This window comes from Protomyctophum bolini (assembly GCF_963924005.1).
Source record: "Protomyctophum bolini genome assembly, chromosome: 4".
Lineage (NCBI taxonomy): Eukaryota > Metazoa > Chordata > Actinopteri > Myctophiformes > Myctophidae > Protomyctophum > Protomyctophum bolini.
Window position 1 is genome coordinate 24,657,676 of NC_137865.1, and position 27,448 is coordinate 24,685,123.

The 27,448-nt window shown below is 43.2% G+C and overlaps 3 protein-coding genes across 3 annotated transcripts in view; 2 read left to right on the top strand and 1 right to left on the bottom strand.

Moving 5' to 3' along the window:
- lrrc56 (leucine rich repeat containing 56) overlaps positions 1 to 1,884 on the bottom strand; it is a gene marked incomplete at its 3' end in the record, with an annotated part of 27,628 nt that extends 25,744 nt beyond the window's left edge. Inside the window, exons 1-2 of the mRNA XM_080762135.1 lie at positions 1,844 to 1,884; positions 661 to 829 (exon numbers count right to left, since the gene is read on the bottom strand). Of these exons, the coding sequence (XP_080618261.1) occupies positions 661 to 816 (156 nt within the window). The 5' untranslated portion in view covers positions 817 to 829; positions 1,844 to 1,884. The remainder of the gene's footprint in view (positions 1 to 660; positions 830 to 1,843) is intronic.
- Positions 1 to 27,448, top strand: part of trim44 (tripartite motif containing 44) — a 466,525-nt gene that overhangs the window by 433,786 nt on the left and 5,291 nt on the right. The gene's annotated exons all lie outside the window — the stretch shown is intronic.
- Positions 2,437 to 26,748, top strand: LOC308314709 (GTPase HRas). The gene is made up of 6 exons (XM_080762360.1): positions 2,437 to 2,706; positions 18,253 to 18,393; positions 19,623 to 19,801; positions 22,583 to 22,742; positions 24,013 to 24,137; positions 24,740 to 26,748. The coding sequence occupies exons 2-5, from the start codon at positions 18,283 to 18,285 to the stop codon at positions 24,130 to 24,132; spliced, it is 570 nt and encodes a 189-aa protein (XP_080618486.1). The 5' UTR covers positions 2,437 to 2,706; positions 18,253 to 18,282; the 3' UTR covers positions 24,133 to 24,137; positions 24,740 to 26,748.

Consider the following 27,448-nt stretch of genomic DNA (forward strand, 5'->3'; position numbering starts at 1 on the left):
TAGGCACTCGACAGAGTGCCGTTCTAGTTATTATTAGACGTTTGCCCGGGACCCAAACTAGTGAAAATAGCTGTAGGCCTATATCTATATTAAAAGACGGGAGGAAGCGTCAATGAATCCTCGCTATGAGTCTGGCCGTGCCAGGCTAGGATATTACCACTGTACCACCACTGCAATGTATGGGCCTACTGGCCAGCCTATACAGAAAACTTCTAGCCTATACAATTTAACATGAAAGGCTGGATAAAGGAGGGCTGCTGATATAGGCCAGCTAGGGGTTCCCAATCTGTGGGTCGGACTCAGGACCCCCAGGTGGGTCCCTACATGATTGTGGGAACCGAGGCGGGGATGCGTTGTGAACTTGTAGATCGGTTATCACTATATCTATCTGTGAGGAACAAACCAAATGGAATGCCTCAACGCTCAAGTGATGCTCGAATATGATTATTTTGGGGGGTCTCCAGTTCAAATATGATTATCTCTGCGGGGTCCCCGGTTCAATTAGCCAATGATTATTTCGGGGGGTTGTGGCCTTATGGCCCAACAGGGACGAAGAGGATAAGTAAGTAAGTCATTTTGGGGGAGGTTGCGGCCTGAAAAGGTTGAGAACGACTGATATAGGCTATTGTAAGCTGGGGTGAACAGTGGTGAAGTCCTCACCAGCTTTGCTGGAGACAAGTACAGCTCCACTGTTGTTTCTGTGTCCTCATATCCAGCAGGTGAAGGGTTAATTTGGCCTGATCCACTTAACTCAGTCACCAGCACACGAGCTGTGCCACGGCGTGCTTGAGGCATGGACTCATGAGAGCCCCTCATGTCTCACAGGTACCTGAAATGGATGACACAAGTATTTTTTTCATATAGCAACTATAGTTCTCTTGTCTGTTTAGCAATGTACTAAGAAAAAGGGGAACCCCGGAAGAGTGGGCACCTGATAACTCTAATAACTAATAATTATTTCACAATTTTTGTTTATGATATCTTTGACCACAAATTCGGATTTAAAATAAATACAAAAATGCAAAAAATAATAATAATGTGGCAGCACATTATAGATAGTAGGGGTGTAACAATAAATTTTTAGCAGCAATATGATACACATGATCACAATACATGGTTAACGATACGATACACGGACGATATTGGTTCATGGCAATGATTCAATTATTTAAAATCGATTAAGTAATTATATGTGGCAAAGACATTTAATCTGTGAAACGTGTGGATAGTGTGTTTTTTAAGGGAAAAATATTATTATATAAATAAGTAAACACAGTGATTCTCTGGCAAATACATGGACATGTAGGCCTCTTTGAACACATGGACAAAACCTGCACCTTGGCATGAACCGGCATGAACACAGAGAATAGAGGGTATGTGCGTGACATCATCATCATACCCGGAAGTTATTCGGGAATGCCTACTGAGTGAGTGGCAAAAAACTACTTTCTGGCCTTGACAGGCCATACATCCAAACGTAAAAGTCATATTTGATTGTATTAAATGCATTAATTGCAACATGACAACATTACATTTACTCACTTCGCCACTCGATTTGCCACTCGATCTGCCATTCACTTTATGCATGTGAATACACATTTAGGCTATTGATAGACCTAGAATGCCTGTGATCATTTAATAATATAATAGATGCAGTTACTGTATTGTTACACCCCTATTAGCTAGATAATTACTTCGTTAAGATTCATCACCATAGTATGTCTACTATCCCATAGTCACTAGTCAGTTTACATTGTGACTGCTGTAATATTAAACAAATTATACGATCATTAAGCCGAATTAGGCTACTTTTAACATCATCTTAACATATAATTTGACTTACCTTCACAGTATTTTACTCGGTCCAGCAATTGTGGTCTAAATCCTGGGAAATAGCCTACCTACATGTCCGGTCAAAATGCAGTTTAATAGCAAAACAAACCATGGAGCGAAACAGGCAAAAGTTTGGTTGACGACGGTAGAGGACTTCCTGGATACGGTGCGGGGAGACGCTAGGCTCTCTGGGATATGTAGTGTTGGTGCACAAAAAGCACTGCCTCCCAAAAGCCAAGAAAGAAGAAGAAAATAAATGTTCAAATAGTAAATCAATGTTTTCTGAAAAATGGCATTTTTATGTTTCCTCATCGGATTGACCAGCCTACTTTATTTTCCTCACACTCGTCGTTTGTATCTGGCGTATTGTTTATTAATTATTAAAGGGAACGCATTATTATTCATATATGGGCTATTTTGTTTTAAATATTTGTTTTGTTTTAAATTCTGTTTAGTAAACCCGCCTACACTACGGTCGCCGTCGGTCGGTAACGGTGGTGGTGGCTGGGGCGGTTCTATCATGGTTGATAGAGCTGGGCGTGGGCTCAACAGTCATCGTCTCTCTCTCTCTCTCTCTATTCGATTCCCTCTCGCTCTCTCTCACTGGAAGCACATTGTTCAACGCGGGCGGATTTTTTTTCTACTCAGGTCGAATGAATGTCCTGACGCATTTGACTGAAAAAAAAGAAGTCATTATTTGTATTAGTATTGTTTTTGGGGGATAAGAAGAGCTTGTCTGTCCCCCTGCCCGCCCGGGGAGAGCCTAAACGAGAAGAACCGTGTGTTTCATCTGAGGAGAAGAAGCAACAGAGTTGAAACATTGTCTCTGGCAGGAACAACACGTCGCCCGTGTTATTGGAAGCTCTGCTTATTGTAAGTATGCAGCAGCGCACATTCCTGGCGTGCTACAAACACGTCGCTCCACCTAAACGCCGAATATGTATCATACACTCGTAATACGACTGGGTGTCCCTTTGCCGAAAAAGAACAGATCTACTGTCTACAAGCTGACAGCCAGCTCGCAATGAATATCTGTTCTTTTGCGGCAGGAGGCAGACACCAATTTTGCGTATAAATGAAGGCAGGCGTTATGTTTTTGTAATAAAGGATGGTGTGTTTGTGTTGATTGATGGTATCGCGGCGAGCCGTTGCGCGTTTTGTAAATCAGTGGAGTGAAAGTGATGATCGCGGATCGCAGTTGACTGTTGTGTTGTGAGAATAGATTACGACATTATTGACGCCCCGGCAAAGCACTTAACACTCCATTTCTGACGTTCATTATGCACGGTTTATAGCGCGACGCGGGGCTTTGGGGTCCGAGGCACAGCCTGGGTCACACATGCATCATGACTCATGACATATTTATAAGCATAAAATATATAATTTGATGATTTGAGTTCGGGTGTTCGAAACTTGTCAGGGAGGGAAAGGGGACCCACTGTGCTGTGATTTCTTTCTCTCTCTTTCTCTCTCTCTCTCTCTCTCTCTCTCTCGCTCTCTCTCGCGCGCAACCATTTGTAATTGAAATAGCCTACACAATGTCATATACTATAGCAACGAACGAGCTTCTACATTCCACGGCCTGTTATATGTGTCCAGGCATAGGCTACTACGGCCAAACCAGCTAGAGTAGCTGAGCAGCTATTGACGATCGTTGCTGTTGACTGACCGCACAGACACGGGTGACGCCCCGTCACATAGAGTACAAACTGAATGTAGCACTGCGGAAGTTGCATTCCATTACAAGGCGTTTGGAACTCCTGGGCCAACTTCTTGGAAGGGTTTGATTTTGGGAAACTGTTGTGCCACGGCCAGGCTCGTTCAGCAAGGTGAAAGCAAGCCATGGAACAGGGACACGCAGACGCAAGAAAACTGCATGGGTCCGGTCGTTCAAAATATGACAGGGCAGATAAACCAACATCTGCTTGCTAAAGCATCCAGGCTTTACTCCAACTCCAAATGTGATTGTTAGTATAGAACCAGGTCCAGTCTCAGTTAGGTGACTTTGAAATGGCCCAATGACTCCGTCCATGTAATCATAGAATATATACGCCACTGGCCCACTGGTCAACACCTGGATATAGTTAACCATTGTGGGAGTGTGATGTCTCTCTTTGTGAGCTGCTGTAGTCTGAATAGTAAATACCCGTAGCCTATGTGTATTGTCATTTGTGGTAAACTCGACAATAAATGAGACACAAACTCAACCATGCTGCTGACCACTTATGATAATCAAAACTCTCCCATCCATGTTTTACTCACAAAAACATAGGCCTACATCAATCATGCCAAGTTGTCAACCCTCCCCTTGGAATGCCACTTCTTTGCATTTTTGATTTTTCCATGTGTTTTTGTTGTGTCTGTGTGTGATATAGATATTTATCATATTTTGACATTGTCTGAGTAAATTAGCAACCAATAGCATGCATGTAGCCTACCTGTAGTTACCAGTAAGATTCATACTCCTATTTTAGAGCAGAATAAACGTCGGTTCGGCTCTGTAGAGCCTACAATATGACGTCATTTGAGGTTTGGGGGGCAGGTACCGTCCTAAAGTCGGCTCTTCGGTGCTACTGAAAATTTCTGACGAGTAGAAATCATTTCGTCACTACAGCGGTAAAATAGGAGTATGAATCGGCCCTTAGTCTGTGACTGCAAATCACCATTAAATACACTTAAAGATGTTCTGCATTCCAGATGTTTGCGACTGCAGTGCAGAACAGAAAGTGTCTTTGGATGCTGACTGTGTAATTTTGTGTATTCCTTAAGTGGATGCTGATGAAGGAGGAGGCTAGATTATTTGTCTAGAGGGCTGGATGTTGGATGGATGTTGGCTGGTGGTGGTCTCTTTCTCTCCGCACCTCTCACTAGCATCTAGCCCCAATTTGCAACAATAGATTTTTTTTGAATGGGTTGAATCCAGAGTTGCAACACAAGCTATTGACAGCCCATTCATCCAAACATCTGATTGTTGCAACCTACTATGAAAACCTGCAAAACCCATCCGTCCGTTAGTCGTGCCTCCTTATATGGTTGTCAGTCCATCACGCTTCGTGACATGCTCCATATACAGTATGGCCGTCTCCAACTCTCCATATATGAAGATCACGACCCTGACCCCATCAAACCCTGGTTTGCCATACATACTGGATAATCACCTAGATCTGCAATTCTGCATACTGTATATGGAGCCGGCCAGCAACTCTACATCTGACCTCAAACCCTTCGATCTTCGATATATGGATCTGACTTATTCTGACATTCCATATGTTGATCCCTCCCCCACCCGTCCTTCCTCTTCAATGTCTCCCTTTTGACTGATACCTGTCCATTCAAACTCTAGAGTTCTCAACAGGCCTGAAAATTAGGGCCCGGGCCACCAGGCCCTACCTGGGCCCTCATCAAGACACGCTCCATATATGCCCATACATACCGGTAATTAATTCCATAATGTTGATCTGATCCCCCATGCCAAAGTGGCAGCACTCGCCCAGCAGTCTGCCGTCACCTAGGCGGATGCATGCACACGAGTCCGCGACCTCGCCCTTTAGGGCCACTCGCTTCTCCCCTCAGGGCATCTTACTGGTATTAAACGACGTTAAAATCACCAACATTGCAGCTGTACGAAAACCTTGAATTATTAGATTCAAGTCAACCCATTAAAACATATCTAATTGCGGCTAGCTAGCAACTATGGTTATGCAGCTCAAACAATGCTTCCTGAGTTATTTTATTGACCAATGTGTAGGCCAGAGGCCTGTCACAATTACATAAAATTGCTATATCTATTCTAATCACAAGTTTCGAATCGATCATTATTTCCACATTGTCCATGCTCTTAACTGCTTTCAACTTGGCACTATATTGGCATTTAAAAACAAGCTTGCAATGCATTACGACATGTGTCGAAGTTAGTATTAGTCATATCTGCCCTCTGTGTAATTTGTTTACAAAACCTAAAAGTCAAACAGAAAATGTAATTGTATTTGTTATGTTCATGGATGTGTAGGGTGTTTGTCCCATTCTGAGTCAGATCGCAAGACCACTGATGAAATGTGAGGCCTCTCTTCTCTCTGATGGCTCATCCAACTGGCAGCCCTTTGTGTGGGGGCCAGGGGCTTTCAGCTGGCCTTTTCATCTGCACTGCTGCTGCATCCACCACCTGAAAAGATGACCCAATGGGGTAAAGGTCAGCTCAGACAGCTCTTCAAGCGAAGGGCGGATGGTTTCAAAGAAGCCATGGCACACAGGCTACATGCAGTAAAATACATGGTTGATGCATTCTCACCTGGGTTTGTGAGACTGTAGCCTCGATACCCAGGCTTTCATTTCGTCTGCGCGAAAGTGAGACTGAGAACTTTGCTCTAGAGTAGACCAATCGTATTTGATGTGTCATCTTTGAGGGCTGAGTGCCTGAGTATTTACACCGGCATCTATGAATGAATAGATTCTCTGCTTCTCAATTATGTGAAATCCTTACCACCCTGTGTTTTTATTGGCTATGGAGAACAGAACAGTTATTCCTCAGCTGCCTGTCATCATTTGTGGTTGGATGCCATTTAGGGGGGTGATGTCATAGGAGGTGCAGAGGGAGGAAGAGGGGGTGGTGGGTTCCAGTGGCTCCAGGATGGGTCCTGGTCTCTCACTATTTGACTGTGATACCTCCCTGGAGAGATTCTCCTTACCATCATCGCTCCATTAAAAATCTATTATCCCTACTGTGGGCTTGTGGCTCTGCCAGTATGGATCCTTTAACCAATTAAGCGCTTTAATGGAGAGTGGAATGCATGTAGAGAAAGACGGCCATTCTTGTGCCCTCCTCCTTCCACAGGGTGTGTTCTCTTTTGAAAGAGGGGTTCTGTGCAAGGTTAAAGGAAGAGGCATGCTCTGTGCCATCATGGAAATGAAAAGAGATGTCATGAAAATATAACCAAGACAGTCTGTGTCCAACAGGCACTCTAGTAGCCACACAGGTGGGCTCTCTGGCAAAAATGTTGGCTTAAAAACCGATAGGACAACGGCTTTGATTTTTCTTCCTCTTTTCTTTCTTTTTCTTTTTCTTGTCTGTTTCCAGGTCGACCCCTTCCCTCCTGTGGTCGGCTGCTGTGCCCTTGGTTTATGAAAACCTAGTTCCCCGTTCTTTTCTCCCATCACCCCTCCCTTGCTGCGCTCAGTGCGCTGTGCTCGCACCCTCCGTAAGCTGTCATGTAAGATTATCCTCTTGGTCCAGGCAGGGCTCTAGGGTTTCAAAATGAACTGTTAATTTCCCAGGCTGGAGGTGGCGGGGGCTATAAATAACCTTACACACAGACATAGAGCACTCCTTGAGCAAAAGGGCGCAGCCATGCAAAGATTTAGTGGACCGGGGAATGGAGAGGGTCATGAGACTGTGTGGACAGCACCATGGCTGTGCACTGCACTCGCTCTCTCAAGTTGTATAGGTCGGTGGTTCACAAACTTTTCATGTCAGGGACCCCCAAAATGATAGTCATTAGCCTGCGGGCCCCCCATTTGAAAATATATGCCAAGGACCCCCATAAGAGAATTTATTTTGCAGCTCTAGCAGTGATTTTAAACCATTTTCAATTGAAGGCCCCCCGGTTTGACTTGAATTAGGCTACAGTGACGGTCCCCTATTTATTTAATGGCATTTCTAACTCTGGTAGAATGTAATGTATATTGTAAAATCGAAGTAATTTAACTCTGAGAGTGTACAAATGGAACCAAATGGACCCATTAGGGTCCATTTGTACACTCTCAGTGAAGTGAATAGTACACACTAAAATCATTAGATTTGAACCCTTAGTCCATTTCACACACGCTCTCAGTGTTTATAATACTGAGGATTTTACTGTGTCATGACTTATAAGTAGGTAAGTTCTCCTGTGTTCTCTTGAAATCGTATGCTTTTTATCCGTCAGTCAGTGTATCACTCAAAATCCCCATACATGGGGAAAGCCCCCATATACAGTATGGTGCCCAGGTCTCGTGTCATCACGTGACATCATCAGTGATGTAGATCCCTGATGTCGCAATTAAGCCCATATATGGTGATCCGTGATGTCATCAATATTTGCCAGCAACTCTACATCTGACCACTCAAACCTCAAACCCTTAGATCTCCATATATGGATATATGTCAGAACCTGTTCTTCCCCATCCATCCTTCCCCTTCGATGTCTCTCTTTTGACTGATACATGTCCATTCAAACTCTAGCCTGCCCCAAAGTTATTAGTGTAGCCACGCCCGGCAGCGAAACTAGAGTTCTCAACAGGCCCGAAAATTAAGACCCACCCCATCTGGGGCCTCTTCAAACCCTGTACACTCAAGATACTGACCCCCCCACATACTGTAATTATGGAGCTGACCTGTTCTGACATTCCATTATGTTGATCTGACCTCATCAAACCCTGTACACTCAAGACATGCTCCATATATGGCAATTACAGAATTAATTCCATATGTTGATCTGACCCCCCATGCAAAAGGCCCAGCGCTCGCCCATAGTCTGCTGTCACCCAGGCGGATGCCTGCACGCGACCTCGCCCTCAGGTGTCTTACTGGTGGTAAACTGGTTCACATTTTACATGTAAACCTGCACGCGTGCGTGCTCTATGTGAGTGTGTACTACACGGAGGGGATGGCCATCAGTAGTACAGAGGACAGTGAGACCAGAACTTACTTAGTAGTGCTCTATTGCAGGGGTTTTCAACTGATTGTGAACCAGGGACCACCACCCTGACTTCGAATCAATCTGGGGACCACTAGTATTGTGTTGGGTGGGGAACTGGGGATATGGGCTAAGATTAGTGCTTTTGTAAGTTAACACTTGCTATGCATCCCATGTGTATACATGTACATCCCACTGTTTCTCAACCATTGACTACTACTGGTAAAATGTCCTAATAATAACTCAACCAGACAATCCGGTGCACTTAACCCCTTCTTGAGATTCTAACTCCCTTTTTCTGTTGAATTTCTTGAACTCCAACTTGTCAGTAAATGACGACATGGATGGACTCATCACAGGTCACTAGTTCACGGTTTCTCAACTAGTGGAAAGAACATTTAAAACAAATCCTACATTACTAAATGCATGGTCAGGGACCACATGCAATACCTCCACGGACCATCAGTGGTCCACGGACCACCTGTTGAAAACCCATGCTCTATTGCTATCTGTTTAATGTTTAGATACCATGATTGGGGTTGGGAACCATTTGAATTTTAATAATTCTGGTTCCTTACCGGTTCCCTTTAACGATTCCTAGTATAGGGGGTTCCAAATGGACACTCACACCCTCATTAATTGGTTCCATTTGTACACTCTCAGAGTGGAATTAAAACGTTTAAGAACTGGATGCACACGCAGATTAGACACACCAACGGGCCGACATGCGGAAACACCGGTAATTGTATAGCAGACATCAAGTCCACATACGAGCTCTGACAGTGTGATTAAAAACCGGGTCTGAAAAAGAACCGGTCACCCGGGTTGTGTCCTCATCTAGTCCCAATACCTGGTTGGGCACTGGACACCTCACTGCTCCCTTGCAACCAGCTGTACAGACACAGCAGCTCCCTTCCAGCCAGGCCTTGCTGACAACAAGTGGTCCACAGTGAGTGGCACAACAGAAACTCTCTATCAAAGATTCATTTAGTCTTTCCTCCCCATATGTAATGTATTGTGTTGGATTATTAATCAGCCAGCATCATGGCCTAGTTTTGGAACTAATAGCATCTCTCTCTCTCTCTCTCTCTCCCCCTCAAATACACAAATAGCTGTAAATTGTGCATATTAGGCTGTACATTTCAGTCCTCGGAACACACATTGAGATCCAGTTACTTTACTTAACATGCGTGATGAAATGAATCATGTTGGCACCTAGTGTAGCACCAGATTATATGAGTGAGCCTGATGTTAACCCACCTAGTGTAGCACCAGATTATATGAGTGAGCCTGATGTTAACCCACCTAGTGTAGCACCAGAGTATATGAGTGAGCCTGATGTTAACCCACCTAGTGTAGCACCAGAGTAGATGAGTGAGCCTGATGTTAACCCACCTAGTGTAGCACCAGAGTAGATGAGTGAGCCTGATGTTAAAGGTATTGTAGACAAGTTTCCAGTGTTTGTACACAGAATTGATCGAGTGTTTCCAAACAAATTAAAATCTAGCTCCACCCCCCTCCCCCCGTCATTCTATTGGCTGAGCCAGGTCACTTCAGGCTATGGGGTTGTTGTTGCTGCTGGGAGGGACGCTATGGATATTGCGCTCGTATGGCTAAATATGACATTAAAAAATTATGAATTTCTATCGATATCATAGTTACAACAATGACATTGAGTTGACATGTTTTTTTAAGGGTAACTGTAGCGTAATCACAATATCACAAGACTGACACGACGAGTCCCGCAAATGAGGAAGTAGGAAGTAGTGGAGCAGACTCACTGGCTCTCAATTCAATTATCTTTCATTTGTAATCGTGCATATAAAACATATTGCCCCTCAAATGCCCCAGCCACTACAGCATCGTTCATGTGAACTACTTTGTCCACGGTTATTCATCGCTATGATGATCAGCGACGGCTTGTCACCGTTGGCGAGCACGGGTTGAATGCAAGCTTCAAGCCGGCCGGACCACCAAACCATGCGCTATACATAGCGATTCTCATAATTTCAACAGGCTTACATATTACATCATAAACATACTATTTCACATGAACAATGGTGAAACTAAGATATGGGGATAATATTATACTTGCAAATTGCAAGTATAATATTATCCCCATATCTTAGTTTCACCAATGCGATTTCATTGCAAGTTGCAATGAAATCGCATTGCGTTTTCATTATAATACTGCTGGGTCGAACACACAGTCACAGCCTCGCGCTGCAATTGGCTAAGACTCCGCGTCACCCCCCACACAGACCCTCCTCCCAACACGACGCTTCCGTCCCGCGACATAAACAACAGTGGATATAAACAGATACAAACACATAGAGGGAGACAAAGGGAGAGTGTATGTCTACAGGGCAGCAGCTCAGCATCAAAATATAGGGGAAGATAGAGGGAATAAGGCCACAAATATAGATAGATAAATATGTTGATTTTTGGCTGAAAACTTGCCTATATCACCTTTAACCCTGTGATTTATGTTGTGAGGCTATAGGGAAGCTCGTTAAAGCAGTAGACATTATTATGATACATACTGTATTATGCAGGGTTTGGTTTGTTGGGGGGGGGGTGCTAGGGGGAGAAAGATGCTTAATGTGCTTTTGCTCGACCCCCATTTGTTGTCACCACTGGGGCAATATGTTTGACCCTGCTTCTGGTATGACTGAATTAAAAGCATGCATTTCCTTTTGGAAAATGTTGACTGTCTGATATGTATGTATGTTTTGATATTGTGTTAGATGATAATATCAATTGAACAACTCGGAACAAAACAAACTCTGATTGGCTGGGCTGTAACGGAAGAATGATAACTTTTCACCCCGTTGCTGTTGATGGCTCAAAACAAAGCAGTAATAACAGGCCTAAGCCATCCTAGCGTCGTTTTGCCTGTCCCTGTCTGCCTGTGTCAGCATCGGTGTCTGCACAGCCTGCTCTCTGCATTGCACGTACTGTACTCAACGCCCGTGTTTATTTACTGAGAGAAGGCTGTGAGGAGGAGCGAGGCTAGCTCGCTGGTTCTGGGCAGTGGTGAAAAGTAACTAAGTACATACAGTAAATTTACTTAAGTACTGTACTTACGTACAATTTTGAGGTGTTTTAAATGGGACATTCTGAACAATTAGTACTTTGTACATGTTGAAGCCAATGCCTTTGTACTTTTACTCAAGTAACTGTTGAATTCCGGACTTTTATTTGTAATTGTAATTGAGTATATTGCAGAATTGATACTTTTACTGAAGTAAAAAGTACCTTTTTCCACCACTGGTTCTGGGCTGGCATGGGCTCCACACAGTACACCAGCCAGGGCGCACCTCACAGTACACCAGCCAGGGCGCACCTCACAGTACACCTGGTGTACCTCACAGTACACCAGCCACCTCATCATACCAGATTGGTTTATTTACAGTGAGGAAGAAGGAAGATAAATGTTTGGCCACAAGATTGAGGGGTCGGGGTAATTCTCTTCCTGTTGTGCTTGAGAATTATAGCCATCGGGGTGTTTTTACAAGAAGGCTGCTGTTGACATTGGTGATGGTGTGGAGAGCTACCTGTTCCTTTAGAACTGTGTGTGTGTGTGTGTGTGTGTGTGTGTGTGTGTGTGTGTGTGTGTGTGTGTGTGTGTGTGTGTGTGTGTGTGAGTCTGTGTGTGAGTCTGTGTGTGTGTGTATGTGCTAGAGTGAATAAGTGGGTGAATGTGTGTTATGTATGTTGGTGAGCAACAAGTCTCCATTTTCTATCAATCATTGACATCAGTTACTGGCCAAGAGTCCACTCATCAGCAAGTCTGCTGCCTGATCAGCGCGCGCACACACACGCACACGCACGCACACACACACACACACACACACACACACACACACACACACACACACACACACACACACACACACACACACACACACACACACACACACATGTTGTGACAGAGGTGTACTCTACACATATTCATCTATTAATACAACACCACACCCAATCCAAGACCCAGGGACAAATATTGGACTTACGTGTGTGTGTGTGTGTGTGTGTGTGTGTGTGTGTGTGTGTGTGTGTGTGTGTTGTTTCTGACTCTGTGCCACAGCATTAACCTTGTGAAAGGAGTTCTCTCTGGATGCTCTGTGTATCAGACTGTCCTGAGGCCATGTTGATGTCACCTGTTACTCCTCTCCTCAAGGCAATGAACAGTACAGCTCTGTGGGTATGTGTGTGTGTGTGTGTGTGTGTATTTGTGTGCTTGTGTGTTGCGGTCAAGAGTGCTCCATTCAGCGCTCGGGTGGCACAGTGGTCAAGTATACCCACCACTGTGGAGTCTGGGAGTTCGAATCCATTGCGGTGCATCTGGCTTTGTCGAGTGTATAGCAGTGGTTCTCCACCTTTTCAGGCAGCACCCCCCATTCTGATCACACCCCCCATTCTGACGAGAGGTTGGAAATTGGAATGTAGGAGTTGAGGCATTCCATTTTGTTTGACTCTGTTGTGCTTGACCAGTTTTTTTTGTATAGTTTGTTATTTACTTTTGATGCAGTAATGGTTTTGAGCCTGAGGTATTAAAAGGGTCTTAATTTGTCACTTCACAGTCATCTGGGGGCCCCTCCAATATCAAATCCCCTGACCCACAGGTTGAGAACTACTGGTCTATACGGACATAATTGGCCTGTGTTCAGGGGAGGGAAGACAGGACTGGTGGGGAGGGTGATATTTGTCACTATACACATACCGCACAGACCTTTCATCAGGTAGGACAAAGGCTCTATGTCCTCCCGGTGGGGGCTCCTCACTGGCAGGTGAGTCAGTAGGATACAACGGTGCCGTGTCATTAGTCAGAAGGTTAATTGTTCCGAAATTACTATCCGTATCTCTAACCCTAACCTAAACATAACCGCAAGCACGGGAGCAGTGCATGTTCGCCAACCTTAATGCATGTTCGGACTAGCGGGACTTCGGATCTATGGGCAGTTATGGATACAACAGCAGTGACGACACACAGAAATGTGTGTGTGGGCCTGTGGGGAGAAATAATCAATTGTGGAATTGAGGAGAAAAAGCATAAAAGTGTGTTCCATTGTGTTCCATTCAGGTCAGCCAGCCAGCCTGGTGATGGTCACCTGGGCCTATAATGCTGCATTGACGTCTGTCACTTGTGTCACTTGTGACACACTAAAAGTTGACCTCACTTCAACTTTTTTTTTAGCACTCCAATGACGCAGTCAATCAGTCATAATGTTTTTGTTTCACCATTTCCACCCTCACGCCTTCACTTCTCTTTCCCCACACTTCAGCTTTCCCTGTGATACTTAACCCTACCTTCAACAGTGACTGCAGCCATGTAGCTAGCCACGCTATGCTTTTAGACCAACATTTGGTTGGCAAAATGCGGAAATGCTAACGAGCGCTCCGTGTTATACCCCAGCTGCACAGCGTTTACTCGTGCTAAATCCACGGGAAAAAAACGCCCGCCTGCAGTTCCAGTTTTGACCACTACGTCTCGGCGGATTCAGTGTTGGCCAGCTGCTCTGGGAGCTTGTTTTAGACTTGAGTCTTGTTTTTTTTTCCTTAAACATTGTTCTATTCATTTGCTTGTATGTTCCCTTGTTCATTGCACATCACACAAGATACTGTAGGATAGGAATAAACTACAAGGTCATGAAGGCATCCATTTCAGATGGGGAGACTGCTCTGCTGGACACATAGCAGATAGATCTTCTATTCCTAAGTGACAGCAAGACCTCTATTTATGACGGCAGTGTTAGTCAGGGTGGGGCAGATACAGATAGTAGGGCCAGAGGGGGATAATATGTCCCGGTCGGACTCCCTAGTAACATTGATGTCATTGGGCAGCATAACTTTATGGTAAAAGTAGGGACGGTTCAGCTTATAGGTTCCTATAATGGTCTTAAATTATATTAAGACCACAAAAAGCGCAACTTGACTGTGCATTTGCCAGTTCACTTGTAAAATGGAAATTTTATGTGGCTGAAATATGGGCTGTGCAAGATAAATACTTTTGACTGTCGCTCTAAAGCAGAAAGTGAAACTGAAATCTATTCTCTAGTCTGCCATGTCATGGAAAGGTACAGGATTTCCGAGTTATTTCCCCATGAGCTCTGACTCTGTCACGAGCAATGACACTGCTGATGTTGCATTGCTATTCTGTATGATGTCAACTTCACGTCGTTACCAAGAAAAGCTTCTGTCGTTCTATGGTTGGTATAAAGAGATCGATATAATAAATAAATAGAGAAAATAGCACATCTACCAACTCACAACGCATCACAGAGCTTGTAGATCAGCTATTTTCGCAGAATGTCCGCCTATAATGACATGTCCAGCAGTTCAGCTGCTTCTTGGAGACAATGTTGTCCCAACTCGATGGAGCAGAATTCTTGAGTGAAACATGACCAGATCAGCAGCAACATGTTTTGGTTCAATATTGGAAAACCACCATGGCTGCATTAGGCTAATCTTCCTCCTCTGTCATTATTACATGATCTTCTCCTGTGGCAGACGTACATTATCAAGTCGTCACCAGGAGGCAGATGTGGTTGTCCTTTGGTAATAGATGTGTCACACATGATGTCATCGCTTACCACAGTTACCAACATCTCTGGCAGCTCCACCCATATGACTACTTCCTCTGTTCATTGACTCACCTCCCTCAGCCCGCCCTCTGGCCAGCACTATATTGGTAGTAGTCTCGTGTAGCCAGACAACTATACCCAATCTCCTAATGCTATATAGAGTCTGGAACTACACTTAAGGAAGCTGGCATTTCCGTTCACCAAAATATATTTTAAAATATCTGAGCAGGATATATGCTTAAATGATTTCGATTTATATTAGGATAAAGTTGTGCGACTGTAAAGACGAAACGGAAGTGGGGAGGAGACTTCCGCTTTATTGCTTACTCATGCTCAGAGCTTCCATGCTCCAGACTGTATGACGGAAGCATTTGAAAATTGCGAGAGGCAACAGTCTGGCCACGCAAGACTATATTGGTAGTAATGCTACACGCCGTATAATCCTGGTGACGATTTCACTTTGGGAGTATACAAATGTAACCAAATGGACCTGTAACATTAGTATACTTTCAAGAGTTGCAAATGGATACATACAACATTGAAGAGTGTGTGTGTGTGTGTGTGTGTGTGTGTGTGTGGGCACACATGCAAGTACATGAACGCAGGCAGGTTTCTCTAGCTGAGACAATAGTCAAGACTGTGTGATGGCACAGTCAATACAGACTACAGTTAATTCTGTTATAACTTAGTAACTACAGCAAAATCTGGATTGTATCATTCTTATATCATTCCTCTTTAGTGCTCGATTCAACTATGTTATGGAACATCAATTAATTTGATTTCCGTTGTTAGCAAATATATTTAAATTATTGCTTGCTAAGTGCCATTTAAACATCACCCCAAAAGGTGAGCCAATTCTCTTCAGTAGACTACCTGTACATGAAAAATGTAATCATTAATTTGTCTCAGATTGAAAAAGTATTTGTAGAGAAGATATGAGCTGTGAGCTGAATAACAGACTACACAGAGTGAAATCACTCAATTCCTACAAGAATTCCCCTGAGGCAGACATGGTATATTTGAGTTGTGCAACCACTCCTTTAGACTGCTACTGTATGTGTGTGGCTGTGTCCCTGTGTCTCTGGTTGTGTCCGAGCACAAAAATAGCGTTATAGCGTTTGTTCACCAGCAAGTGTCACTGTTGCACAGCCTAACACACAGACACATACACACACAGGCTAGGGAGGAGGGCTTGTACAGTACAGTACAGTACAGTACAGTACAGTACAGTACAGTACAGTACAGTACAGTACAGTACAGTACAGTACAGTACAGTACAACACCACTCACTTCAAACAGGTCTGATTTTTTAATACAATACATTTTATTCGTAGAAGGTGGCAACCCTAGGCACTACTCATTTAATTTCCAATACTGAGTAAATCAGTTCTAACACCCTACAGACCAAAAGACATTGACATGACATTCATCTTTGCTTTTCATCCAGCCACACCCCATAACGCAGCAATTAAATAACTTTTTGTTTTTTAAGTATACTGTAACTGCTGGGAAGGGGCCCATTGTCTAGGTGAAAAGAATGTCAGTTCTGTTTACATCGGGAGTCTGTCCAGCTTCTTTTTAATGGTCTTAATTTGTGGCCATCTCTGCCCTGTATGTTGACAGGGCAGATCAGTTAGTCCACTGGGGAGATTGAGTGAACACCTGCAGTTATAAAACCTGCTTCTGACCCTCCTATGGGCGGAATTTATAGGCGAAATGCACTGAAAGGTTCATCTAATTTCCTGTTGATTTGATCCAGCTTAACCAAGACTGGGAAAAGGATGCCGAATCCTTTTCTTATTAGACATTTAACAACATACAGTATTTTAAAGCTTTCCTTTTACTGTGTTGAGGCGAGCAGATATTTCAAAGCGATGAATGTTTAAACTTTGTTCAACCTTGAGTTGCATAGCTACCTACCTGGGGGCATAAACAGTTCTCAGAAATCACTTGAAGTACTAAACAACTGCACACAAAACCGATTCTGGAAATATATATGAAAATGTCCTGGTACTTAATTAAGTTCTCTATCAACAAAACCGATATGTCACCAATATAATTCAAGGGATGACACCAGTGGGGGAAAAAGGTGGAGAAAAAAAACTACCAGGATTCTATTATTATTGTTGTTATTATTATAATGTTTTCGCCTACGGAAGGAGCGCACACAAATGGAAGCAACACAAACATGATGGACAACATTTGGACTTTGGACATCATGCCCAGGTAGCTTTACCACACAAGGTGCTACCGAAGTTCAACATCACTTTAATAATAGTTTGTTCCTTTAGTGTCTGTCTGGTGTACTCTGTCCATGTGGTTGTGTTCAGAGGCAGGCATTGGTAACGTGTGAAGCCTTGGTGATGAGGATCACCCTGCCAATGTCACACTGCTCTCTCTCTCTCTCTCTCTCTCTCTCTCTCTCTCTCTCTCTCTCTCTCTCTCTCTCTCTCTCTCCTCTCATGCAGACTCTCGCTGCCCTCAATGAGCATGAGAGGATTTGGAACATTGAGTACCTTCAGCACATTTTTCACATTCCCCTTTGAGGGTCTCAACCTCAGCCCCTCCGCCCGCTACACGCACGCATGCACGCACACACACACACACACACACACACACACACACACACACACACACACACACACACACACACACACACACACACACTGCGAACACTCCTGACTGTTGGGTCAGTAAGAGCTGTTGTGTTGCCCTGCACCATTGCTTACGAACAGATTTCTCCTCCTTCCCACTTTCTGCCTGGCATCCCTATTTTGGACATCCCTATAGGCGAAACCAAAACAATTGTACAACAGCAGATCTACTGTACAACTACAAGCTCAGTCATAATGCATCACAATGACTGGCACGCAATGAGACACGACACAGAGTACTGAGTACTGCAACACTAGTATTTGTTGTACGACTAAGTATATATCTAGAACATACGTGGTTAAGCCAACTGAAAGAAAAATCCACTAGAGATATTGAGACAGCCTATCTGTCAGTGCTTCAGTTCTATTATCCGATTTGGTGTCTGTCATGTCACCCGCTAATGTTTCTGGGTTTCAAGCTCAACCTGACGATATATGTAAATATATATATTACATTTTGCTGGCACGCTTGTTAAGCTCTCTGTGGTCTGTGTGTTGTCTTTGATGCAGAGCGGAGTGTGGTGAGCAGCAGCACAGAGGATGACGGAGTACAAGCTGGTGGTGGTGGGAGCTGGAGGTGTGGGAAAGAGCGCACTCACCATCCAGCTCATCCAGAACCACTTTGTGGACGAATATGACCCCACCATCGAGGTATGTATATGGCACACATCTGCACATGCTCAGACACCTCAAGTCATCTAACCAGAGCTGGTGGTGTAATAAATGTCCACGGAGGACATTGGTCTTATAAAATACAATGACAATTAGGTGTGTGGGTGCATGTGTGTACATCAGAAGATGCGTTTTTTTATACGTATGTACCGTATGTTTGCAAATAACTTGGAATTTGTCGTGGTAACTATCTGCCGCTGACCACCATGTCGGTATTGTCTGACATCTTGCCCCTGGAATTATTCTCTATTACTGCAAAGGCCAGCACTCCCCGAACCAACTTATTTAATTTATGAGCAGATGCTCTATCAATTCAATTCACAAAAAGGCCAGGTTTTGGAAGAAGTTCCCTAATCTAGTTTGGAGGTGAACCATTTAGTCTGCCCTACTACCTTGCAATTCCATTTGTCTTTGCCACGAGAAAGAAATATTTAGACAGAAGCAAAGAATTGACAGAGCTAGATAGAATGTTTTGTCCTCTCTTCTGTTTCCCCTCTCTCTTTCTCACCACGCCTGCCTCTGGCTGGACAATGTCCTTTTTGTGTATGTGCATTCCTAGCCCCTATGCTCTGACACACAAAGGGACTGCACTCCATGTTTGTGTGGCTGGGTTGGAAGGCTAAACATTGGCTCCACTGCCCCTCTGACAGCCTGCTGCTCATCTGGACAGAGAATGTATTTTAATGCCAGATATTGGTTAGTTAATTCTCAGCATCTCCAGCTTCATGGACACCATTTCAGATGTGATATCAGTGTTGATACCTGTTATTCAACACAGTGTTGAATCACTTAATACTCACTTAAATATTTTATTCAAGTAATTTTATTTCTAAAAAAACCAAAAAGACATCTTTAATGTCAGTTTTTAATATCATCTTAACTGAAAGTTAACAATAGCTGCAAGAGCTTTGTATACATTAAATACAATTTGCCGTGATCTATCGATCTATAATATGTGTGTGCATTTATGTCTAGTATGAATAAGATTAAATGTGAAAACCACCTGTATGATTTGGCTGCCCCTAAAAGGAGTTTGCCCCAGAATGTTTGGTCAGCTTTTCATGCTACAGATTTGGTTGGTGCTTAAAAAGTATCAATGTGAAATCCAACCTTAATTGACTTTAATCTCAATTTCATCTCAATCATATCTCTTTCTCACCACACCTGCGTGTGGTGCTTTAAAATGACTGGAATACCCTTTTTTTCAGGATTCGTACCGGAAGCAGGTGGTGATTGACGGGGAAACGTGTCTCCTGGACATCCTGGACACTGCCGGTCAGGAGGAGTACAGCGCTATGAGGGACCAGTATATGAGGACAGGGGAGGGCTTTCTCTGTGTCTTCGCCATCAACAACACCAAGTCCTTTGAGGACATTCACCAGTACAGGTGTGTGTGTGTGTGTGTGTGTGTGTGTGTGTGTGTGTGTGTGTGTGTGTGTGTGTGTGTGTGTGTGTGTGTGTGTGTGTGTGTGTGTGTGGGTTAGGGCAGCAGTCTGCAACCTTAATTTAATTTTTAACCCATTTAATAATAATAATAATAAAACTTTATTTGTATAGCACCTTTCATGACATGAAATGTAGCTCAAAGTGCTTTACAGAACAATGGCGAATAAAAAAGAAAAGCAAGGCAACGACATTAAAAAAAACAAGCAGTAATGCAATACAGTGAGGACATGAATAACAAAAAATAAAAGATCAATTAAAAGCAATGTTGTAGAAGTGGGTCTTGAGCTGTGCTTTAAAAATGTCTACAGAGGCTGCCTGACGAAGGTACAGTGGGAGCTTGTTCCATGCCGACGGCCCGTAGAAGCAAAAGGCTGCTTCCCCGTATTTTTTTGTTGCCTTTTTCTTAGGCAAAGCGAGCAGGCCAGCAGTGGAAGACCTTAGGGGGCGGTTTGGGACATATTTAGGCAGGCAGTCATGAAGGTAGGAAGGTGCGAGACCATTGAGAGCTTTATACACAAGTAAAATAATTTTAAAATCAATCCTAAAAACAACAACCGGAAGCCAGTGCAGTGAAGCCAAAACTGGAGTAATATGTTCTCTCATCTTAGTTCTAGTTAAAACTCTGGCTGCTGCATTTTGGACAAGTTGTAATCTGTCAGTTGTTTTCTTAGGCACTCCTGAAAAAAGTGCATTGCAGTAATCAAGCCGAGAAAAAACAAAGGCGTGGATTAGCGTTTTTGAATCGTCCAAAGACAAATAGGCTCTGATTCGTGCAATATTTCTAAAGTGAAAAAAGGCAATCTTGGTAACATGATTAATGTGTGAATTAAAATTCAATTCAGAATCTATAATGACCCCCAGGTTCTTTACTGTACTGTTACTTTCTACTTTCTACTTTCTTCAATTTTTTTGACCTGAGGCCGATTAAAAAAAGGCTTCTAAATCCAGTTTTCTGATTCTGTCAGTGATGCTCAACCTTTCCATGTCAAGGACCCCCGGAATTATCTGTATTTGGCTGCGGACCCCCTTCTGAAAATAATTTTGCTGTGAAAGAATATATATTGAAGATTTGCGCCACATTTTCAAGAAATTTTTTTGCAGATCTACAAGCTCGTAGCGCGCACTGGCACTGGTACCTAAGGTTACCTACTCCTGGGTCAGGGGATTCACACAATGATGACTAATGCAGATGATGAGATCTATTATTGTTTATTTAATTGTGTTAAAGTGCTTCGTATGGCTGTTTGTATTATGTGCTATGTTTGTGTGTTTTGGGTGCTCTCATAGGATCTGGGTGGGGAGGGGTGCGTGCGTTTGTGTGCGCCAGAGCCCTGCAGTAGCTGGATGATGTCATGTTGTAGCGTTTAACACAGCTAAAGAAAGATTAGCCTCCGACTGTAAGATTACAGCACACTGCCAATGAAATTGATCCTGACTCAATTAGAGCAGAGGGGAGAGGGAGCATGCCCAAGGACAGAGAAGGAGAAAGGGAAGGAGAGATCAGAGAAAAATCAGATGCCAATGAATATTCTTTTATGCGATAACGTTGGGATTATCTGACCACAACCAGCCTTGTGTGCGCTATGTCGAGCTGACCGCATTCTGCATGGCCTTGCACGGGCTTGTTTGTGCCGAGTTCGACACAACTAACCACTGACATCACTTGGAAAGGATGAACATTCGCACAGCCCACAAAAGGATGTATGAGCTTAGACTACATGCTAGGAATAGGTGCAGGTCAAGGCTCTGCAGCATTATTTAAAGATCCTTCGTTCATTTGTCTGGCACAGCCCGTTATAAATCTCTATACAACTGAATGCTCTTCTAATGGCTGATTTATGCTTGGTTCCACACAATGTTGCACAAAGTACATTGCAGATCTACAAGCTCACACCGTGCCGCACTGCAATCTTGTAGATCTGCTAAAATCACAAAACCGACATGCAACTAAGTATAGATCACCCTTAACGATGGCACAGCGTACCACCTGCCTTCTGTTAGGCCTAGTATCTAGACAAGCGTCTTTCACATGTACTCTCTGGATGTGAACCCACCGGTACTGTCATCCCAGAGTGCACAGCATAATAAGACTATATTTGCTTATTTGTTTTCACAGGTATTCTCAATTCTGCACTACTAGACTGTATATGCCTGCATAACCAGAAAATTACAAGGCACTGCGTCATCTCAGTAGCTCATCGGACGAGTGTGGTCATAAAATGCCATTTGCAGGGTCTGTCTCAAGCCGTGCGTTGGACGCTGGGGGCTGACCGACCATAGCAAATGTAACCTGCAGTACTTCAGCTCAGGGAGAAATGTACAGAGGCAGAAGCCATGGGACCGGGCTGATAGATTGATCTGACCCACTCCCCTCAGTCACTCAATCCCTCAGCTGGCTAGCTTTCAGGCTGGCTGCTGTGGTGATGAGGTAATGCTGCCTGCTTGCTGTCCACCTCCCCCCTCCTTTCTCCAGCAGTGCAGCATAGCCCAGCCCCAGCAGGCCCCCAGCCCTCCTCCTCAGGGTCCTAGAGCTCCCCTGGCTGGTTGGCTCTATGGCAGTAGAGCTGCTGTTGTTTATGAAGCAGAGGGGGTTCTTGACGGAGAAGGTGGCTGTATGCACGCGAATAAACACTAGGGCGTGTCCACTGTTCACAAACCCAAAACTACCAGACCGAATAGAAAATGTGAATTAACTTGTCTATATTTCACTTCCCCTTCACAGAGAACAGATTAAACGTGTCAAGGATTCCGATGACGTTCCCATGGTGCTTGTGGGGAATAAATGTGACCTGCCAGCACGCACGGTAGACACGCGGCAAGCACAGGAGCTGGCCCGTTCGTACGGCATTCCTTACATCGAAACCTCTGCCAAGACACGACAGGTAACCATTACAAGTACTGTACACAGCCTCCAGTACACGACCTCGCCCAGATGCAAAGGCAGGAACAACAGCAGGGTCTAATAACGGCTCCCCTGCGGATCTATGAGCCACATGATGTCATACTTCCACCCAAATATGGAGGGAGGAGGCAGGAAGGCAGATCTGAAATTATGAATTCACAAAATCAGAAGAATATTCACTAGGGTTGTCCCGGATTAAGGATTTGTATAGTCAACTATGATTGGCCAAATGTTGACTACTGGGCAACTACAGGGAGTTTTATTTTCATTTACATTTAATTTGTATAATTTTTTATAATTCAATAGATAGAGAATCATTCCATTTGGGCTGTGGGGGGTGTTTAATGTCTGATTTAACATATCTCTGCTGTCGGGGAAACAAAGAAAACCTTATATTTTTAAAACAAAGCTTTCAAAGCTTTTCTCAAAAATCGTTCACGCTACAGGTAACATAAGATATGAATTAGGAAGTCAATGCGAAAACAAAATAATGTCACATGATTACAAAACAAAACCTAATAGAATTTGTTTCTCATAATTATTTATTTTATTGTTAGTTAAAAAGTGCATGTAAGAAATATTTTATTGAACATAATTTTGACTAACGTGTAGTGACGGCCCCGGCCACCAGGGGGGGGGAAATGCCCCCTTACCCCACTATAAAATCTGCGCAAGAGCCTCTTCTAGATGTCTCGCCCCATTGGCAGCCACAGCGTAGGCACCTAACTCTGAACATACAAGCGTACATATATCATGTAATGTAGGCTACTGTAATCTATGCCATCTTGTTCATCATCTTCTTACATGTTGTTGTGAAGAAGGCAGAGCGGATAGACAGAGACCCCTGTTACTGAACACAATGATTACTATCAGAACATATGTAGTTATTTAAACACTTATTTTAACAAAGGAATATCACTTACCCTACCTTTATCAAATGGTTATGGTTGCCATGGTAATGATGTTTAATACTTTAATAGAACAATTAGTTGTGATGTGCTTTGCCGTCACTTGGTTTGATGTTTGACATGTATGAGGCATCCAGGTGGCAAACGGGGGAAACATTCGCCTACCAACTCAGAAAACCATTGCAGGCTCGGTGTAAAAATAAACGTAGCCTGATTCAAAATTTACAAGCTTTGTGAATCTTCCATGGTTGTCTACACCCTCTCCACACCATTATAAAAGTACAGCTACAGCCTTGGGTCGGTCTGACTCTTCTCTCTCTCTCTTTGTGTGTGTGTGCGCAGGGAGTGGAAGATGCCTTCTACACACTGGTGAGAGAGATCAGACAGCACAAGCTGAGAAAGTTGAACCCTCCTGATGAGAGTGGTCAGGACTGTATGAGCTGTCGATGTGTGGTATCGTGATGCAGGTAAGGATCTTGGCACCATGAAGTCCTCAGTGTTAATTTAATGTTCATTTAACGTTAATTTAACTCAGAAAGTGTACACAAAGAAAGTGTACACAAATTATAAGTTGCAAACTTAACCAGTGGATCCCCATCTGCACGCGTATATACTTTACTACCCATTCAAAATCCTCAGTGTTCATTTGATGGGGTTCCTTTGGCCACATTTGTACAGAGATGAACTGAGGATTTTGCATATAAGCATATAAGTGCATCATTAAAAGACCAATCAGTGATACATAAATAAATCATAACAAATGGATAGCTCCTACACCGTCAATAATGTTTTAGGTGATGGACTCATCTCTTGATTGACGAACAACGGATATGTTATTCAAAAAAGTTTTTCTTTACATTTGTACACATTGGAGTACAAAAATGCCTATATTTTCATTTGAGATGAGGGACAAAAGTTCCAAATGGCATGTTTTCCATCTACGAATCAAACGCTAATTTATATGTTCGAATGAATCCCACATTGGGCCTTTAAGAATGTTTCCAGTTCCAATCAATGCAACGACCTGACGGATGTAATATTATCTTTCTCGTTTTCTTTCCCTCTCTAGCGCACCGTTGCAGGGTGAGGATAGGATCTACAGTACGATGCATAGAGGCGGCATGGACTTTGAAGATTGAAAGCTGAAACAACTCGAACATAAACTTTTTCAAAAGAGATGGTGGTCAAAGCAAAAGCAAGCAAGGAAAACCACCACACTTGACTGTACCATATAGACCTTTCCTTTATTGGAAGGAGGACTTGGACCCTTGGCCTAAATGGCTGGCAGAACTAGGTTCTCCTAGGATGGTCTGTCCTCTCTTTCGGTCCATGTCTGCCTATGAGCACCACCACTAATGACTGTCGACTCCAGTGTGATCTCGCTGGGCAGCTCCTGCTAACTTATTGTTTTACAGTCTCAACACTGGTCTTAAAAGGGGGCATCATGCGCCCCCTCACACCTTGAAAGCCTAATTCCCTCCCCAGCCCCACCTGCTCCCCCTGGAAAGACTGACTGGACTGGACTGGATATTATTTTAACCGAGGCCACTCATAAACACCGCATTCCGCTTGACCACACCATACCTGTTGCTTCTAGAGTGGCTGTGCAGTAACCTCATTATACTGGATGCAGGGGTGTGAAGTCTGACATGAGTTGCCATGTAGGAATGATTCGATTTTAAACATTGTTCACTGGTTCGCCTGGCCATAAAATGTTTGACTTTACAGAGGATTTTTTATATATATATAATTGTTTTGTTTTTTTCTCTCTCTGAGGGTTATGAAAGTGCTGTTAAATGAATAGGGATGTTTATTTCAGGTGACAGGTTATTGCCATGTTTAATGACCTGTCAAACTCAGCCAGAGCCCAGAGGCTTTAATGAAAAATAAAAAAATAAAACATGGACTCAAGTTCAGAGATTGCAGCTGCCTTCACCCCCCGTGGCTCCAAATGTTTGTGTTCTAAAGGTTCTCTTTGGGAAATGATAATGGTAAATGGCTAGTGTAAGTTCTGGTGCAATAGGATTGTTTATTATCTGATTTAAACCGATTGGGAATAAACCATCTCTCACGCCTATTTATTTGCGTGTATTTCTTTGGTTTGCTAAAGAAGGTGCTAGGCTGAAGTGACGTTTTCAGAATGGAAGACTAGCAATCTCTTTACAGCCATGCAGTGGGCAGGACAGTGGCAGGCCAGGGTTTCAGACAAAATGGAAACCATTTTTCTCGTTGGATTTAATTTAGATAACTGTATGGTGTACGACTGGTATTTACTATAAGGCAACATATTGCAGCCTTTCAGTAGATAGCAGGTGCTGTTCTTCTGTTTATAAGGCTCAGGAATTGGGGTCCAGGAAGGTCTCAGGTTCATGGGCCCAAGAGAATAAATATCACCAGTTAGTTTCACAAGAGTATAACGCACAAGTCCTGCCTTCCAAGTATGGCCGATCTGTGGAACAATAGGCTACATACACCAAACTATCCTCAAACTGCTTCTCTTTTTATTCACAACTGCCGCCTCACCTCTTGAAAGGAACAATAACCAGTATAGGTGCTCCATATTAGTTTGTGGAACTTACATATAAATAATAATGAATTTGATGTTGAGTTTTGGAGGTGCATTGCTTTGTTTCCTTAATATTGACTAGCTTGTGCTCTCCTATGATTAACTGCATTTGTTTGCTGCCTACATGGAAAAAGACTGTGTTTATCTTGCCTTATCTGTTAGCTAGCTAGTACCTCATGTATGCAGTGAAGTCTACTTGAGACAAGTGTGGTGTTTTGTGCGTTTATCGTTTTGTGTATGACTGAAGAAATGTGGAGATTAGACTTGCACTGTACTGTACAGTATTTGATGTTGCATTATCTTACGAAAGGCCAAACAATCACCCCAGAAAACACTACATTAATGGGATTTATTTCTTTTCAATGGCATACATGTCAGAAGATGTAAGTCTAATGTGACAAATGCAATGCCACAACCTTCCTTTTTACTCACTACAACACCCTCTGGTTTAACGCACTGTGGCTATTTTGAGTTTAAATTATGAATTTCCATTAAAATAATATAAAAGCCAACCACATTTGAGCTTTTTTCTGTGAAGTAGATTAAATTAATGCAAACGGTGATTTTATTTTATTGTAACAATCTCTTATGGCCGCCCCCTCATAGTCAATTAATTGGTCCATTTTTGGTCTTAGTCATACAGTACAAGAATTTCTTAGTCGATTATTTTGTTTACGTTTTTCCATACTGAATTAGTTATTTCCAGAAAAGTACATTTCTGAAAAGTACAAGATGTCAAAATGTGCATTGCATGCATGTATGGACCATTGCATGAGGAACGCTCAATTTTACAGATTTGTCAAATAAATCTTAATGCGTTAGTCAACAAAGACCTTTACCATTACTCTACTAAGAATTTCTTCAGTTGAACGCTCGCCTGTTATCTTGAACCCTTTACAACTGTTTGCCATGACTTGACATGAATGGGTGACTCGACTCCTTGTATGCTCACAGATATATTTTCTGTGTGGACTATAGGACAGATTTCCCTTGAATCCCCAAAAGAAATTGTCTCCCAAGAAATGTATCTCTTATTCCTCTCATGCCAAAATCTAATTAAACCACCTGAAATGAGAGCAACCGACCTGGACCCTCCACTTCAAGAGGCTTCCAAATTGTTTGGAGCCAACTTCCCTGACTGGAGGGGCGTCATCCCTATATACCCATGCAGGTTCTATGTTCCCCACTTACCTTAGGGTTTAGGGTTAGCGT